At 34.9% G+C, this 15,519-nt stretch overlaps 2 protein-coding genes across 2 annotated transcripts; one reads left to right on the forward strand and one right to left on the reverse strand.

The window, feature by feature from the left end:
- The first annotated feature begins 212 nt into the window (after positions 1-212).
- On the forward strand, positions 213-3,368 carry SPP1 (Phosphatidic acid phosphatase (PAP2) family protein). Its single transcript, XM_078324878.1, has 8 exons — positions 213-771; positions 854-949; positions 1,036-1,110; positions 1,222-1,352; positions 1,439-1,542; positions 1,866-1,994; positions 2,185-2,300; positions 2,852-3,368. The coding sequence occupies exons 1-8, from the start codon at positions 607-609 to the stop codon at positions 3,251-3,253; spliced, it is 1,218 nt and encodes a 405-aa protein (XP_078181004.1). The 5' UTR covers positions 213-606; the 3' UTR covers positions 3,254-3,368.
- A 2,871-nt stretch (positions 3,369-6,239) lies between these two features.
- LOC144574781 (serine/threonine-protein phosphatase PP2A-2 catalytic subunit) lies at positions 6,240-11,132 on the reverse strand. The gene is made up of 11 exons (XM_078324847.1): positions 10,844-11,132; positions 9,988-10,044; positions 9,570-9,653; positions 9,329-9,400; positions 8,955-9,026; positions 8,833-8,873; positions 8,615-8,681; positions 7,819-8,010; positions 7,315-7,404; positions 7,111-7,218; positions 6,240-6,768 (listed from the first exon to the last, which is right to left on the reverse strand). Exons 1-11 carry the CDS (start codon positions 10,937-10,939, stop codon positions 6,703-6,705), a joined length of 945 nt encoding a protein of 314 aa, XP_078180973.1. The 5' UTR covers positions 10,940-11,132; the 3' UTR covers positions 6,240-6,702.
- Positions 11,133-15,519: the final 4,387 nt, after the last annotated feature.

Genomic DNA, 15,519 nt, shown 5'->3' on the forward strand with positions numbered 1-15,519 from the left:
TAAAAAGTTCATTCTGCCTCTTACCACACAATCAAACATGACATAAACGCGGATTAAATTGAGAATTCTCAAATTTGACAGTTAAAATTTCCCATTGATCGGAAAAATTGCACGACTTACAATTATAAAAATAATAGAGAATGGATGCCAGCTGGACTTCTCGAATTTTAGTCCGAACTGGAGGCGCACGGTACCGCGCATTCAAAGTACGGCTGCTCCGTTATTCAACCCCCAAAAACAAGTTAAAAAGACTTTATTGAACCAGCAGCAGCAGCAGCAGGAGAGAAGAACAACCGAGCGCAAATAAATAAATAATAAGAGATTTCAGTGTTTCGTTTCATCTATACACCAACTTAACAATACATTAAACACCCAAGAGACCCCACAAACTTTTTATAGATCCTCCCACAGAGAAAGGGTCTTCAAATTTTACCAAATTTGTAGATTTTTATAGAGTTCTCCTTCAGCGAGGAAGGGATCGAGATTAATTTGGATTTTGTTTTCTAATTTGGAAGATACGAACTTCATGCATTTTAGCAATTGATCGGTAGTTAGCTTTACCTCGACCACGAGAAATTTTTATTAATTTTCGGAGATTATAAAGAAATGGAGACAGATTTCTCTTCCTGGCAAGCGTTGATGCTCTCTTTTATCCTCGGATGGGTGGTGGCTTCCTCTTTGTTTGATCTGACGAAGCGGATCAGATCGTGGGTTCAACCATGGGTTGGTCGCCAGGTGCTTGCTGAAACTCCTTCCATCTTGAGAATCCAGGTTAGCCAATTTGAATTGCATTATTCTGTGCATTTTTCGTTTCAGTTTTCAAATTTAGGTGCTTATTGTTTCAACTTCGCAGAAATTGCAACATCCGTTTTTGGATAAACTTTTCACTGTGGTCTCTTGTGTTGTCTCGGTGCCATTCTACACTGGATTTCTCCCTATACTGTTTTGGGTAGACCTTCTTTTAAATCTACTCTAATTCTGTTTAATCTCCTCTTTGCTCAACTTAAATTAATATATGTGATGCTTCTTCAATAGAGCGGGCACGGTCGATTGGCTAGACAGATGACTTTGTTAATGGCTTTCTGTGATTACATTGGAAATTGTATCAAGGTAAATTAAGAATCCTTGAAGAATATAATTTCAGATGGTTTTCTTATTTTTTAGTGTTATCTTTCTTTTCTTTTTTGTTGGTTTAAGTTTGAATCTTTTTCTATTATATAGGATTTGGTATCTGCGCCTCGGCCGAGCTCCCCTCCTGTTAGGAGACTGACAGTTACAGATGATGAAAAACAACATGCAATGGAGTATGGTCTACCTTCCTCACATGCCCTTAACACAGTTTGCTTGACCGGGTATTTAATTAATTGATTTTTTTTTAAAAATGGCTTAAAATTGATTGTTTTTCATCTTAGTCTGGTTTACTTTCTATGTTTTTTAGATATTTTTTACACTATGTTGTGACAAGTGGAGGCCCCATAGATGCGATAACAATAGCTGTCATGTTTGCCACTGTTTTTTTGCTTGTTACGCTGGTTGCAATTGGTGAGTACAGCAGTTGTTCCAATATTTCACTTTCAAAATATTGAAAAGAAGGGACAATAGATATATTTCATATAAGAGGTAACTTTTAGGAACTAAATTCCCAAATAATTTTCTGTGCAATATTATGACTGCTGAAATAGGATGTTTGATTTGGACTGGATTGGAATTTTCTTGTAGAATGAGCTTATAAAAACAAAGCTCGAAAATAGCTTGTATAGAGAGATTTTTGGTGGGAATCTTCCCCTAAATATAATTATCATTATAATTTTGGGCTTTAATTTTAGGAATATTATAATTTAACTGACAAAAAAAATTTGTATTAGGGAGAATATACCTTGGGATGCACAGCCTTATAGATGTCGGAGCAGGAATTACCTTTGGGCTCCTAATACTTGCATTTTGGCTTTCTGTTCACGACTATGTCGATAATTTTATCATTTCTGGGCAAAATGGTAAGTTTAATCCAAACTTGAACACAACCTTGTGAAATGCTAATTGCTTGGAGAAGAGTGCATGTTGCCTTTCTAAAAATCAAACCATTTTCTTTAATTTCGTTAACCTGTGTAAAATTCTAATTAATTCAAGATGAGTGCATACTGTTTATACCAGTAATATTTAACCCTTTTTATTTATTTCCTGTAGTTGCATCTTTCTCGACATGCCTCTCATTCTTACTATGTTTTGCGTACCCAACTCCTGAAATACCAACGCCAAGCTTCGAGTTTCACGCAGCCTTCACTGGTGTTGCATATGGAATAGTAAGAATTTAATACTTTTTTTTTTCATGTTCCTTTATTGTTACGTATGCACAGACAAACTCTTTCAGGAGGTGATACCATAATTCTTTCTGCGCACCATATTAGTTTATTTGTTTCATTGACTTGTGATGACTAAATTAAATGACCCCGGGTTGTGCTGTATTTTCGAACAGGAGGGTACCAGGTCAGGGTATTTTCTTGTAAACAAAAATTCAGCTCGCAAATAACCTCAACTAGATACCTTTGAAAGATTTAACAGTTAAAAGTATGAATAAGATACAAAACCAGTTAGTACCGGCCAAAACCCAGCACCCAGCCTGTTATTTACTAATCACCATGGGCGAGGCCAGACTTTCAAGCTATGGGGTCAATCATATAAACTTTTCATGCTAAGTATGGAGGTCAATTTTACCATTCTCATAGCATTTTACTCTAAACTATATAGCAAAATCATGTATAAGCATAGATATTTTGGAAATGAATAGGGGTCAATTGACCCACATTCACTCCATGTAGATCGCCTGCTAATCACTATACCTGTGCTCACTCAGATCGTAGGATTGCAACAAACTTACCACATTTATGACCCTGAGAGCCCTCGCATTTTTACCGCTCAACTCCCTCTTCTAATTTTCTTGGGCCGGGTGCTTGTTGGGATTGCTACAATTCTTACAGTGAAATTCTGTAGCAAGGCCATAGCCAAATGGCTTCTTCCAGTCGTGTGCAACACTTTTGGCATCCCTATTGTCTCCTCTTGCTACGTGCCATCTCTCAAGGCCTCTGAAAATGCAAAGAACAAGCCAGAAAACATTGGATACCTCCAGAGGGTTTTCTCTCTCTTCCCTCAGAAGGTGTATGATGTCGATACCGGGATAAGGTTTATTCAGTATGCTGGTCTTGCTTGGTCAGTGGTGGATTTGGCTCCTACAGTTTTTAGGTACTTCAGTTTGTAGAGAGTAGAGACGACATACTCTTTTAGGGCGCTTTTTGCGAGCTATGGTTCCTCTAAGAGGTTGTACATATGTTATTATTTAATATTGATTTTGTATAATCAATTATATCATTTAATCCTGTGTGGAGTTCAATGAGATCGCTAGCGAACTTGCTGCTGTCCATTTATTTTTGTATATTGTGATATCTGATTTTTTTTTTAAATTTATATTCAGCTCAAATAAAATTCACATAAATGATTAAGAGCTACTAGAAAAATGCAGACAATGTTATGACTTTGGAGCATTGGAGTGAGATAAGTGAGTGTTGCCCTTCAAGTTTTTACACAGCTGAGAGTGGCCTTTCAAAATTAAATTTGATTTAACAGTAAATGCTCTTGTTTTGTTGCCAGTACCATTGTGCTTGATACTGGCCTACTTTGATTGGGATATTAAAATGGTATTTAGTGTAGTCTTATATTGCGGGATTCTTTGAATTCATATCACCTAAGGTAACAGATATTTCTGTTTAGATCACGATTGTTCGATCAGAATCAACACAGATATAAAAGGGTTCTGTGCATTACACCTCGGCCGGATTGGTCTGAATTCTGATTGGACAGTCTGGATCTAAATATAAATATTATGTTACCTCAGAGGATATGGACTCGGATTCTATATGAGAGACTATCTCAGGAGAAAAGCTAACAAGGGTAAAGTACTATGGCCTGAGCCAAACTCTCTCTATATATGTCTCTTTCTCTCATTTTCTTTTTCTTCCTGTAGTAATTCTTAACAGAAGCTGCTAAGGTCATTAAATTAATAGAACAAAGCACAAATCCAATCCAATAAAAGAAAACAAAACCAAACCCTGACAGGGTTGTTAGAAGCAAACATCTATGTAGCTATAAGACTAGAAGAAAACGTCAAACTCAAAGTGAAAACCAAAACATGGTCATTTCTAGTAAGATTGCAAGGTCCAAAGCCTTAAAAGTGAAAACATATCCGATAATATCTGTTCAAATCCACTCCGAATTCGCTTATGATCCGAATACGGATAAATAGAGCTGATAATCCGGATCCAAATTAAAGTATTTATTAAACTATCTATTAAATATGGAGAGAAAACCCGAATTCGGAAACATATAATTTTGTGAATGTGTAAACGGTGTGGATATCCGGTTCTATCCGGATCCTATATTCCTTCACATTAGTCCGGACTTAAGATATATAAATATCCCAAGTTAATTTTCGCTTTACTTGTGAGACTAAATTGTTGAGCACTTGAGCTCCGGTTCGGACTTGTTTCTTTTCTTGAGCTCAAGCTTACGTGGACCGCTTTCAATTCTTTTTTATTCGCTGCCTACAATTCTTATTTCATTTTACATTTCTTTACATTCTTCTTTTTCTGATTTGTTTTTCTCCAATAGTATTTGTATTTCAAAATTCACATGCCTTATTTATCCGATAATTATTCATATTCGTAAGTTATCCGCTAGGCTTGCTAAACGAGTCGGGCTGACTCATGGACTTTGAGTCGGGCTTTTGAATGAGCCTAATTGAGCTGAGTTCAATTTGAGTGTCCAAACTCGGCTCGAACTCGAAATAATTCATTCCTAACTGAATCGAGCCGAGCCGATTCAAGTTGTCCATCAAGTTTCGCTGATTCGTTTCACCTCTCCGACCCTTTCACACTCAGTCTTACCTCGCTAAAGCTTCTCTCGCGCTCTCAGTCTCACCTCTCATCTCTCCTTTCGAGACGACCGAGAAGAAAGCAATGAAATCAAATTGGAAAACAGAGAGAGAGATGGGGGTGGAGGGTCCATTGCTGCATTGGGATCCAATGAATATCAGAGAGAGAAATGGTGGGTTCCATAGCCACACTGGGATCCAATCAACATCGGAGAGAGAGAGAAATGGTGGATCCACTTCTTTTTCGAGATAACTCTTGAAGATTATTTTATATTATTTTGACTAACACAGAGTAGTTTGACTATACAATCTAGTTCTAACTGCGAAGTTTAGCTCAAGAATCAAATTCTATCGGGCCAAGTTCTGGGCCGAACTGAGTTCGAACCGAGCTAAGATGTTTGAACGATCTGAGCCGATCTGGACCTTTTCCTTCAAAGCTGAGCTTAGGACCTTTTCCTTCAAAGCTGAGCTAAGCTCAAGCTGAGCTTTTATTGTTTAAAAAAAGAGCTGAGCCGAGTTTGAGTCGAAACCCGCTCATTAGCAGGCCTATTATCCGCTCCATATTCGTATCCATTTGAGGCGGTTATTGTTTAAATTTTGACATCCGTTTACTATCCATATTCTGTACTTGTATCCACTCATTGAAATGCGGATAAGAATATGGTATTAGCATTATCCGCTTCATATTCGCTCCATTCACCCCTACAAGGTTCCCCTTGCTCTTTGGTTAGATCTCAGCATCTCAACCGTCTGATAGGCTGATACGCACAACCTTATAAGCAACCAACTGCTGTAAAACTAGAAGTGCTCAAGTCTGTGCTACAGGAAAGCAAATGGAAGAGAAACGAAAAAGTACTTTATTTAGATCTGAAGCTACGGTCATTGCAGTGCATTGAATGCTCCGAAAAAGTACCTGAATACCATTCCGAACTGAAATTTCCAGAACCAAACCTAGACCCTTTATGGAACCATATAGGTCCATACTTCGGGCATATATTTCATTTAATTCGACTGACTTTATACCAAAAATAAGCGCCTACTGTAAAGTCAAATTGGGCCATGTTATTTGCAAGAGCCCTTTCATCAGAACCTGAACTTCCAAGCACCAGTATGCGCTTCTGCAGTATACTAAACAAAATAGCTCTGCAATCTAGTGCTGTCAATTAAATATGCAAGAAAAACATTGGTCTAAATGAACTGCAGTCCAATTGCACGAGTACAGCAACTCTAGTTGCCTAATTAATAGGATGAAATACAATACCAAATCTTAGATTTGACATTTGCAAAAAATATATACGCAAGATCAAAGAAATTTGCAGATTCTAAAGGAAACCTCCATATAATTCTTGTAGTAATGTATCGACCTGCTTGTACCACACTCGCAAATATAGAACACCAGGGAATTAGTTAACTCCAATAACACCAGTAAAACTATAATAATTAACCAGATGACCAAATTTTAAGCTCTACAAAACAAAAGAAAGATGAAAAATTTGAACGCCACAAGAACAGCAAGTGAGGAAAGCGAACATAAAAAATCCACAGAGAGAAGGTAAAAATAGTAGCTGTTCGGTGCTGCAATTCAAAACCCTGCCAATGAAGCTCGTCCTTCCAATTGTAACACTATATATGTTTCCCCATTGTACACACTAACCAACTTGAGTGAGCAAATTGTAGGTTCAAAACAAAATATCTGCAATTACATATCATTCGGCAAGAAGTACCTCAGCTACTGGAAACAAGAACTCACCATTTCTTTTACAACAATTTCAAGACCTGCCTCAGAGAAAGTAATCAGGTGTTCTACGAGTGACATCTGGCTCCCCTCTTCTTGGAGCAGGTTCAAACTGCCAGAAAACATATATAAACAAAAAGCAAGGAATAGGAGAAAAAAGATGATTTCACTGAGTGAGCATATTAATTAAGACAATGCATATACAGCAACTTTTTGCGGGCAAATTGGAAAAAGGAAGAAGCTGAATAACATGTAATTGATTTTGTTTATTTAATAAGTACCCTCATCTCATTCTTTTTGATTTCACAAGTACTACTCATGAGATATTTATCACTCCAAAGAATATTTTATTCATTTCTAATGTGTACCATAATTGACCTACACTTCAAAGATTATTCTATCCCTATAAAAATTAAAAAAATTCTTATGCTATGTAAAGATAAAAGAATCTTGCCTGGATGAAAGTATGGCCTCTGCAATCATCCACCTCCAAGATAGAAGCCATGTTGCCACAACGATAGCAATAATTAGGCGCACTAAATATGGTCACAACCTTTTGTTCCTGTTATTAAAAAATGGGTCCAATTAAAACAAAAAAAAACTTAGTATAGTGAAAAGAAACGCCTGTTCAAACATAATTCAAAGATTGAACACTTACATGTCCCCAGTTATATCCCTCCATAACCAATTGATGGGCTCTTGCTATCAACTTCAAATTATTGGTATGGTTGAATTGTTCAGATATATCCTGAAATACAACGAATTGCATAGGTTCACAAGCAAGAAGAGGGAAGCAGAATACAAGGATTGTATCAGATAGTAAATAAAGGTCAATGTATCACCAAGACAGAATACAAGGATTGTATCAAGAGATTTTATAACTGTACGAACCAAGCATGTAACAGTTTGTAATGGTCAATGCTGAACAGAAGATTGCATGGTTGGTACCACGTATGACCCACACAATATTAAGCATCTCAGATATTGCGGGAGATTACTAATCTGACATTCTCTGTCTTTGGTTATAAAGAAGATTGAAAAGTTAGCAGTAATTTGGACATTTTCCAAAAGGATATGAGAAATAAAGCATATTGATAGAGGTATCACAGTTAAGTAAATGCAGAATTTTACCAAGAGAATACATGAGGGTTGGGAGACATACTTGACCAAAGGTATAACCAGCACCGCGTGGAGAGATGCCCCAGCCGCAACGGTCATCAGGATCAGACCACAGAAGATCACACATTGGCCCTTCATGAGGCACTTCTTGCACTCGATCAAAGTTGCGTATATTATCTAGAGTCTCAATTGATGGTGACAGCCCACCATGCAGGCAAAATATCTCTGATTCGACCTACCACAGCCAAATGCTAATTGATAAGCAAGAAATCTAGCTTGGCAAGCTAAATCCATAGTTACCATTTGATCGGACATAACCTTTTGACTGTATACACCCTTCTTTTGGAAAAATAAAGTTCTGCTTTCTTTTAAGAAAAATAAGGTTAAGTTTCCAAAAGGAATATACTTTTGAGCTGTCGTTAACAGCCAAAAGGAATATGTTAATGATATGAATGAACTTGGATGAAGCTAACACCTACTGATATCACAAACTTGGAAATATAGCAAACAATAATGAGAAATCTCAATTATATATTATGAATCAAATGTATTGTGTTCTCAGTTGGCCAATGTGATCTATAGAAGGACACTAAAAAAATCAGAAGGTTCACAAAAGGTCAATGTCAATACAGCAAGTCCATGAACTTGCATAAACCCTTTGAAAAAAAATATTAATATGCTTTAATTATATAAAACAATAAACAAGAGGTAACAGGGATATTAATTAAGATTTAAACTTGAATATCTCAATTGATGACACTAGTACCCATAGAAACTACAGCCACATGAAGGCAATAAATAAGTCTATGAAAAGAACCAAAAGGATAAAAAATACAAACCAGCGCTGTCAAAGGAAAATAATCAAAGAGGTCTGTGAAGGTCTTCCAGACAGTGGCATTGCCATACCTGCATTTAACATGTAGTGCTTAATTGGTAATCGAATTGAAATGAAATTAAAATCCAGCAACCCAATGTAAAGTCAAAAGTTCAATTTCACTCAACACAGATAGCCAGAGTAACAAGTAACAAAAATTAGAAAGCACGCAAAGTTACTAACTTCCGCAAGCATTCGTCGTAGAACCCATAAACCTGAGTAATCTGCAAATTAAACAAAATTAAATTTAAGCTTTTAATGCAACCACAGTCTCTTTTTCAAACAAGAAAAGAGAAGACAAGTACCTGTCGGCTCTCATGGTTTCCTCTAAGAATTGTAATTCTCTGGGGATAACGAACCTTCAAGGCTACAAGAAGCTGTTCCACAATGATAAAATTAGGATCAAATAAGGTACTGAAATATAAAACAATGCAATCAAATTTATTTGACAACGGAAAAGAAACTTTTTTTACTCATTAGCAGCAGCATGACATACATTATCAAAGTAACTACCTAAATGTGAAAATATTAAGCAATCCTTGAATAATGTTTTTCTTCTTTAGCTCCCACCACTTACCTTAAAATACAGTTGGTTAAATCTATATAATGTAACTATAGTTTTTTGATCAACCTAATATAATATCCTTATAAGTGTATTTGTTACTATCAGGAAACTTACTGTCACTGTTTCCACTGAGTAGTAACCACGATCAACATAATCTCCCATGAATAGGTAGTTTGTATCGGGACACTGGAAAATGTCAAGAAATAGAAAATCTGTCACAACACATAAAATACAAATGTGTTCTTGTAAATAGAACTTTTGGAATATAAACAAGAGAAGCAGACCAAGAGGTCATAAGAAATGTAGGAGAAAATTAAATAGATCATCTCTGAATATAGTAGATGGAAATATGTACCTTGCCTCCAATACGAAAAAGTTCCGCAAGATCGTGAAATTGACCATGGATATCTCCACAAATTGTCACCGGACTTTTCACAGGCTGCATTTGAAAATGAAAAAGCAAATAAACAAATGGTAATACCAACGTACCAGCAAGTATCTAGAAATTAGGCAAAAATACAACCAAATATCACAAGGTACGGACCTCATTCTTCTGTTTATAACTTCAAGGGAACATCATTGGCCAATGCACGGAAGATGTACTAGAATAAATTTATCTAAAACTATAACGCCCAACTAAGATGACCTCCTTAACATAGGAGAAATAGAGAACCAAAAATATATGTTTGCTATCTACAGTATGATTTGACAAGCTTTTGGTAGATATCATCATATTTGGAAAAGAGGAAGAATCAGAAGTGAAAGAGTATTACCTGAACATTGCTTTCTTCCATCAATATTTCTTTAGCCTTTTCACATAGTACTCTAACCTGTATATGGAACATAAAGAATAATGAAATTTAGTCAATGTATTAAATGGTACTGATAATTGGATTTAGAACGATATTCGAAAAGTTCTTGCTGCTTTGGAAAAGGCTCAGAAAAGGTTTTGGAAGTGGTTAGAAAAATCTCCAATCCCCTTCTTTAGCAAGGCCTAAATTTTTTAATAGCAACAATTTTCATAGCATAATGTAACTAATGCTTTCTGCTATAAATTAACAGGGATTAATTGCATGCCAAATAATGAAATGTGTATTCAAATCATATGCCCCCAAGTGAAAACTCTAAAGGCAGACCTAGAAAAGAATCACACTATCAAACAAATCAAGATTGTGTTAAACTCAACCAAAATCACAAAAAAAGAGGCTGCACTAATTAACAGTTGAGAAGTTAGAGACACCAATGCATCTGAAAAAAAAAATGCATCATGATCTAAGAAAGAGAAATTACAGTTTGCAATTTCACTAAAGACTACGCCAGATAACAATAACACTCTTCTTACATCTAGCAAAATTTCTGCAAAATTACATAATTTCATTGCATTCCCGTCAAATAACTAATGTAAATCACAGATCGGACCCCCAAATCCTTGCCAATGCCATATTGACCTTATAAACCCTAAAAAGATCAGATCGCCGTAAAATTTATCCAAATCATCCAAACAATCAAGTGAAAGACCTGATCCGGGTGGCACTGGCTGAAAATAAGGAATCCCGAAAGGCAAAAGCAAAATGGAAGTGAAAATCACCAAAAAAAGAAGAAGAAGAAGAAAAGTGTAAAATAGAGAACCTCTTGCTCGGAGAGCGGCTTGCACTGCATGAGCTGCTCGATCTGCTCGTCAAGATTGCCATGTGAGCTTGCCACCGAAGGATTGGCGCTACTCATCTCAGAAACCCTAACCCTAGATCCTCGATTTCCCCCTTTCACTCTCTTCCCCCCCTCTCTCTCTCTCTCGACAGAAACGACTACGGCGTACCGGAGAGACTGATGTAGTAAAATCGAGAGAGAGGAAGGAAAGGGAAACTCCAGAAATTCACTTTTCTGGGTTTTATATCGGATTTATTGGTTCCTTTCGTTCTAGTATCTCCTCCGATAAATTCATATAATCTAAGGTAACATAATATTTCTGTTTAGATCTGGAACGTCCGATCAGAATCAGCACGAAATTAGGGAGTTACCGTGCATTTTATCTCCGGCCGAATTGATCGAAAATCTAATCGGACGGTCTAAATATAAACTCAAATATTCTCTTACCTCAGAGGTTGCGAAATCTCTCGGTTTCTCCTCCGATCGTGTCAAGGATAATTGGGAGATAATTAAGTTTTGCAATTTAGACCCTGTATCGTTTCAGCGTTCACTGCCGTCCTTTAATTAATTACATTTATAGAGAAAGCACATTTATCGTTTAATTAATTGCTGAAGTCCAGTAAGCTCGCTATCTCATTAATTTGCTCTCTTATCTCTTTATTAGTATCGTGCCCATGCGTTGTAACGGGGACAATATTACAAGAGAACTCAATCTTCTACACAGAGAAATGATGAATTTAATCAAAAGAAGACAGATTATTTATTTAGATGACTCAGATTCAATCAACAAAAAAAACAGTAAATCAGAACTCTGACAGAATCTAGACATTAAGCTTCTTAATAAGGAGGAGAGATATTGTAATGCTAATATGGTGTAAGAAGTATTAACGGGCAAAATTATTGACAGAAGTGGTCTGAGCATCAGTCATATATTTTTTTTCATTTTGCCTCCTATTAATGGTGGGCTGTATAAGTAAAACTAGTTCTGTTACTATCTTTATGATTATGAACGGTCCTTGAAAAACACTTAACACACAGGCCGGCCATAAGTAACAGATAAAGATATTAATGGCATTGTTTTGGCTTTATGCAATCCATAAGTCATATTTTTTTTTTAATCTTGTTATTTATGTAATGTATAAACTATAAAGTCAAAATAATATTATCAATATTTACTCATACAATTTTTTTGAGTAAAAATTGGAGTTCAAGATATTCAATTTTTAATATCTATAAAGATCAAATGTTTAAATAGCGTTTATCGCGTCATAGCGGACTAGTTAAAAAAACAGCGCTATGCTCAAATAGTGCCGCCGCTATAGTGCGGAATAACGCACTATAGCGCCATAACTTTTATGGTCCAAAAACGCTATAGCGCGCTATTTAGAACCTTGATAAAGATTACTCTTTGAAATGCAATCTCCCACACAAAAATTATTATCTTTGTACTATATATATTAAAGGCTAATTTCATCTTTATTCATGTATAACAAGTAACTTTTGAAATTACGATACTTTGTTTTTTCTTCTTTGAAGTAGTAACGAAAATATAAGATTACCATATATAAAACAATTGCCTATTTAAATGTCGCCGAAGAATGGATTGCGCTGGCTAAGTTTATGTGTTAAAGAAAAAACACATGTTCCTCAAATGAAAACTGAACTAATATATTCTTCCCCTCTGTAAATAAGGTCAGCACTATCCAGACATATCCTCGAGTTTGACTATTGTATAAACTTTAATATTACAATCGAAATATAAATAATTAAATTATGTATTTTTATTTCAAACTGTCAATTTATTTTATTATTTTCAGAAACTTTTTTCTTTTTTTGAGATTTTTAAACGAAAAAACATAGAAACTGTAAGAAAATAAAAATATTCTCATGCCAAATAGGCCATCTTTCGAAAATCTAAAAAAATAGTAAAAATAAAACTTTGAAATAATAAAATAATGTACCCCCACAATAATCTAAAATCTAGTACCAGTGACCTCCAAGAACAGAAAGAGAGAAAAAAAAGAGTCCCAGACGGTTCAAACCCTAAGCAGCTATCTCCTTTCCTCCTCCACATCTCTATCTTTAATTTAATCTTATGTCACTTCTTCTAGGCTTCTCTTCCGATAAAGTGCCTCCTCTCTCTCTCTCTCGCCTCTCCCTTGAGAGGAGAGAAGAATGAGAGAGAGGGGAGGAACCGGAGCCGAGAATGCAGTATCGTCAGAGTTCGAAGCGTTGAGTCTCTACGCCATCTCGATCGGAGCACGAATAAGTAGATTTGGTTGTCGAAGCGCGGTGCCGGTCGAAAATATGGATCCGGTAGTAGAGAGCAATAGAGAAATGTAATAGGATAATTATTAGTGTATATAAGTGAGATTAGAGTTATTTAAAGTAGTTTGAAGGATTTTGTGAGAATAAAAGAGTGGATTTAAATTTAGAGTTATTTGACTCGTTGTAAGTTCATTTTTTTATTAATAAAATTGTTAGTTAACACTTAAACCACTAACTTTAAAAAAAAATTGAACAACTTGAATCAAATTTTAGATATGAAAATATACTGAGTGGGTGATCTTCTACGTATATTTAAAAATAGTAAAAGAAAAAATAAAATTTGGTAAAAAAAAAGTACATATTTATATGGAATCATGTTTAGATTGATCATTAGAATTATGAAAATAAAAATATTGTTTCATACTATGGGCCAATCTGTACTAGAACTGTAAATGAGCTGAGTTTAAGCGAGTTACCTCCAACTCGAACTCGGTTCGTTTAATAAACAAGCGAGCCAATTCGAGTTGAGATGATAATAACGAGTTGTAGAGCCAACTCGAGTTGGCTCACAACTCGTTTAGTCAGTGATAGTATTACAACACAAGTTCAAACATATTTTGCACGAATCTCAAAGTACAAATAACAGTCTAGAGATTCGGATTTGATTATTTTGAGATTTATTGTGACCAATACTATATAACTTTATGTAACTCGAGTTATAAATGAGCAAGTTGGGGCCAACTTGAACTCAGCTCATTTATTAAACAAGTTGGTCAACTCAAGTTGTAAATGAGTGAATTAAAACGCGCTATAAATGTATGAGTTTAAACTCTTTTGCCTAGCCCTAATCTGTACTATATATAGTGCCAAAGACTCACTCAAAATATATAATTTAAACAATTTGTACTTTTCAGTCGAAATATATATATATATATATATTTAACAATTTTCGGTCGAAATATTAATGTTTGTATAATAAATAAAACTTCATATTAATTTTATAAGCAGATAATCCACAAGGTAGGCAACCATATGATTGAGGAAAATATAGTAAACATCCTCAATTATAAATTTAATATTTACACTTATCATTACAATTTTTTTTTAAAAATTTGTGCTAATTTTTTAGAGTAAAGATTGAAAATCATGCTACTCAATTATTTAATATATACGTTAAATTTTTCATCAGAATTTCAAACTTACCGCATTGTTTTGTCACTTTGTTAAAGGCTCGTTCTTGGCTTGTGTTTTTTTTTTTTTGAGCAAAGGTTGGATATCAAGTCATCCAACTATTTAATACCCTTGTTATTATAACAAATGATTTTTTTTCCATCCGAAATTTCGAACCCATGATCCACATAAAATGTGCCTTTGCCACTAGACCAACAACTAGTTCTAGCATTTCAAAATCTCAACGCAGTATAAAATGTAGCATGCAACGAGATACAACTTTGTTTTTATAAAATTGCGCATGTGATTAACAAGCCTAACACGCATAAAAAGATGCAGTAAATTTATAAAATCGATGTTTTTTTTTTTTTTTTTTTATCGTGTCACGGATATATATATTCGATCATGTACTAAAAATATCAATTATCAGATTTGAGCTTTGGATCTCATAAACCACAGAGCCAAATTCCAAAGAAATATCACATGGATTCATCTCTTATCCATTCACAAATACAAATATGAATCAGGGGGGGTGGCCAGACAACTTGGCAATTGTTTAACCATCTCATTTGACGCAAGGGAATTTTTATTTTATTTTTCAAAATTTACAACTGGAATGGATTTGGAATTTGGACTTGGTATTCTGGAGGCAGGTCTGGAATTGGTAAACTTTTTTTTATTTTTTATTTATTTTTAGAAAGGAATTGGTAAACTTATTATTCTGGTTTTATACCGACCTATAACAAATTAATGGGTTTAGAAACGGGTGCTGATATTAACAACACTAATTCTTATATTAACACAACATATTCAAATAATTTAATAGTCTAGACAAATTTGCCCTTCATTAATTATTTCCTTTTAAAAATAATCTGATATATTAATGCCCACCTATATTTCCTTGTTTGTTTACTTTTTTTGTGCAAATTAAAGTAGTAGGTATATTAATTATCAGGGTCTTATAGCAAAAGTAAAATAATTAAACAATAAATTAATTAGACCAAGCTTCTATCTCTTTTTCTTCACAAAAACAAGTGTTCTAATTCTTCAATCAACACCATTATTGAATTACTGAACTTCAATCCCCTACAAGCATATTCTCTTCTTCTCAGATACGGAGCAAAACATTCAAACTATAAGAGTCAGATATGAACAACAATCAATTATATAAAATTTTCATGCTGTGAATAGGGGTCAATTTTACAGTACATATAACATTT

The sequence above is a fragment of the Carex rostrata genome, chromosome 23, assembly GCF_964058835.1.
Source record: "Carex rostrata chromosome 23, lpCarRost1.2, whole genome shotgun sequence".
NCBI classification, from domain to species: Eukaryota; Viridiplantae; Streptophyta; class Magnoliopsida; order Poales; family Cyperaceae; genus Carex; species Carex rostrata.

Excerpts from the sequence above, each read along its gene's own strand:
- SPP1 (XM_078324878.1), top strand. The coding sequence starts at position 607 with ATGGAGACAGATTTCTCTTCCTGGCAAGCGTTGATGCTCTCTTTTATC. Across the intron at positions 1,995-2,184 it reads TATCATTTCTGGGCAAAATG|TTGCATCTTTCTCGACATGC; the intron begins GTAAGTTTAATC and ends TATTTCCTGTAG. Across the intron at positions 2,301-2,851 it reads CTGGTGTTGCATATGGAATA|ATCGTAGGATTGCAACAAAC; the intron begins GTAAGAATTTAA and ends GTGCTCACTCAG.
- LOC144574781 (XM_078324847.1), bottom strand. The coding sequence starts at position 10,939 with ATGAGTAGCGCCAATCCTTCGGTGGCAAGCTCACATGGCAATCTTGAC. Across the intron at positions 7,405-7,818 it reads CTGGTTATACCTTTGGTCAA|GATATATCTGAACAATTCAA; the intron begins GTATGTCTCCCA and ends GTTGTATTTCAG. Across the intron at positions 6,769-7,110 it reads GAGGCCATACTTTCATCCAG|TTTGAACCTGCTCCAAGAAG; the intron begins GCAAGATTCTTT and ends GTTTTCTGGCAG.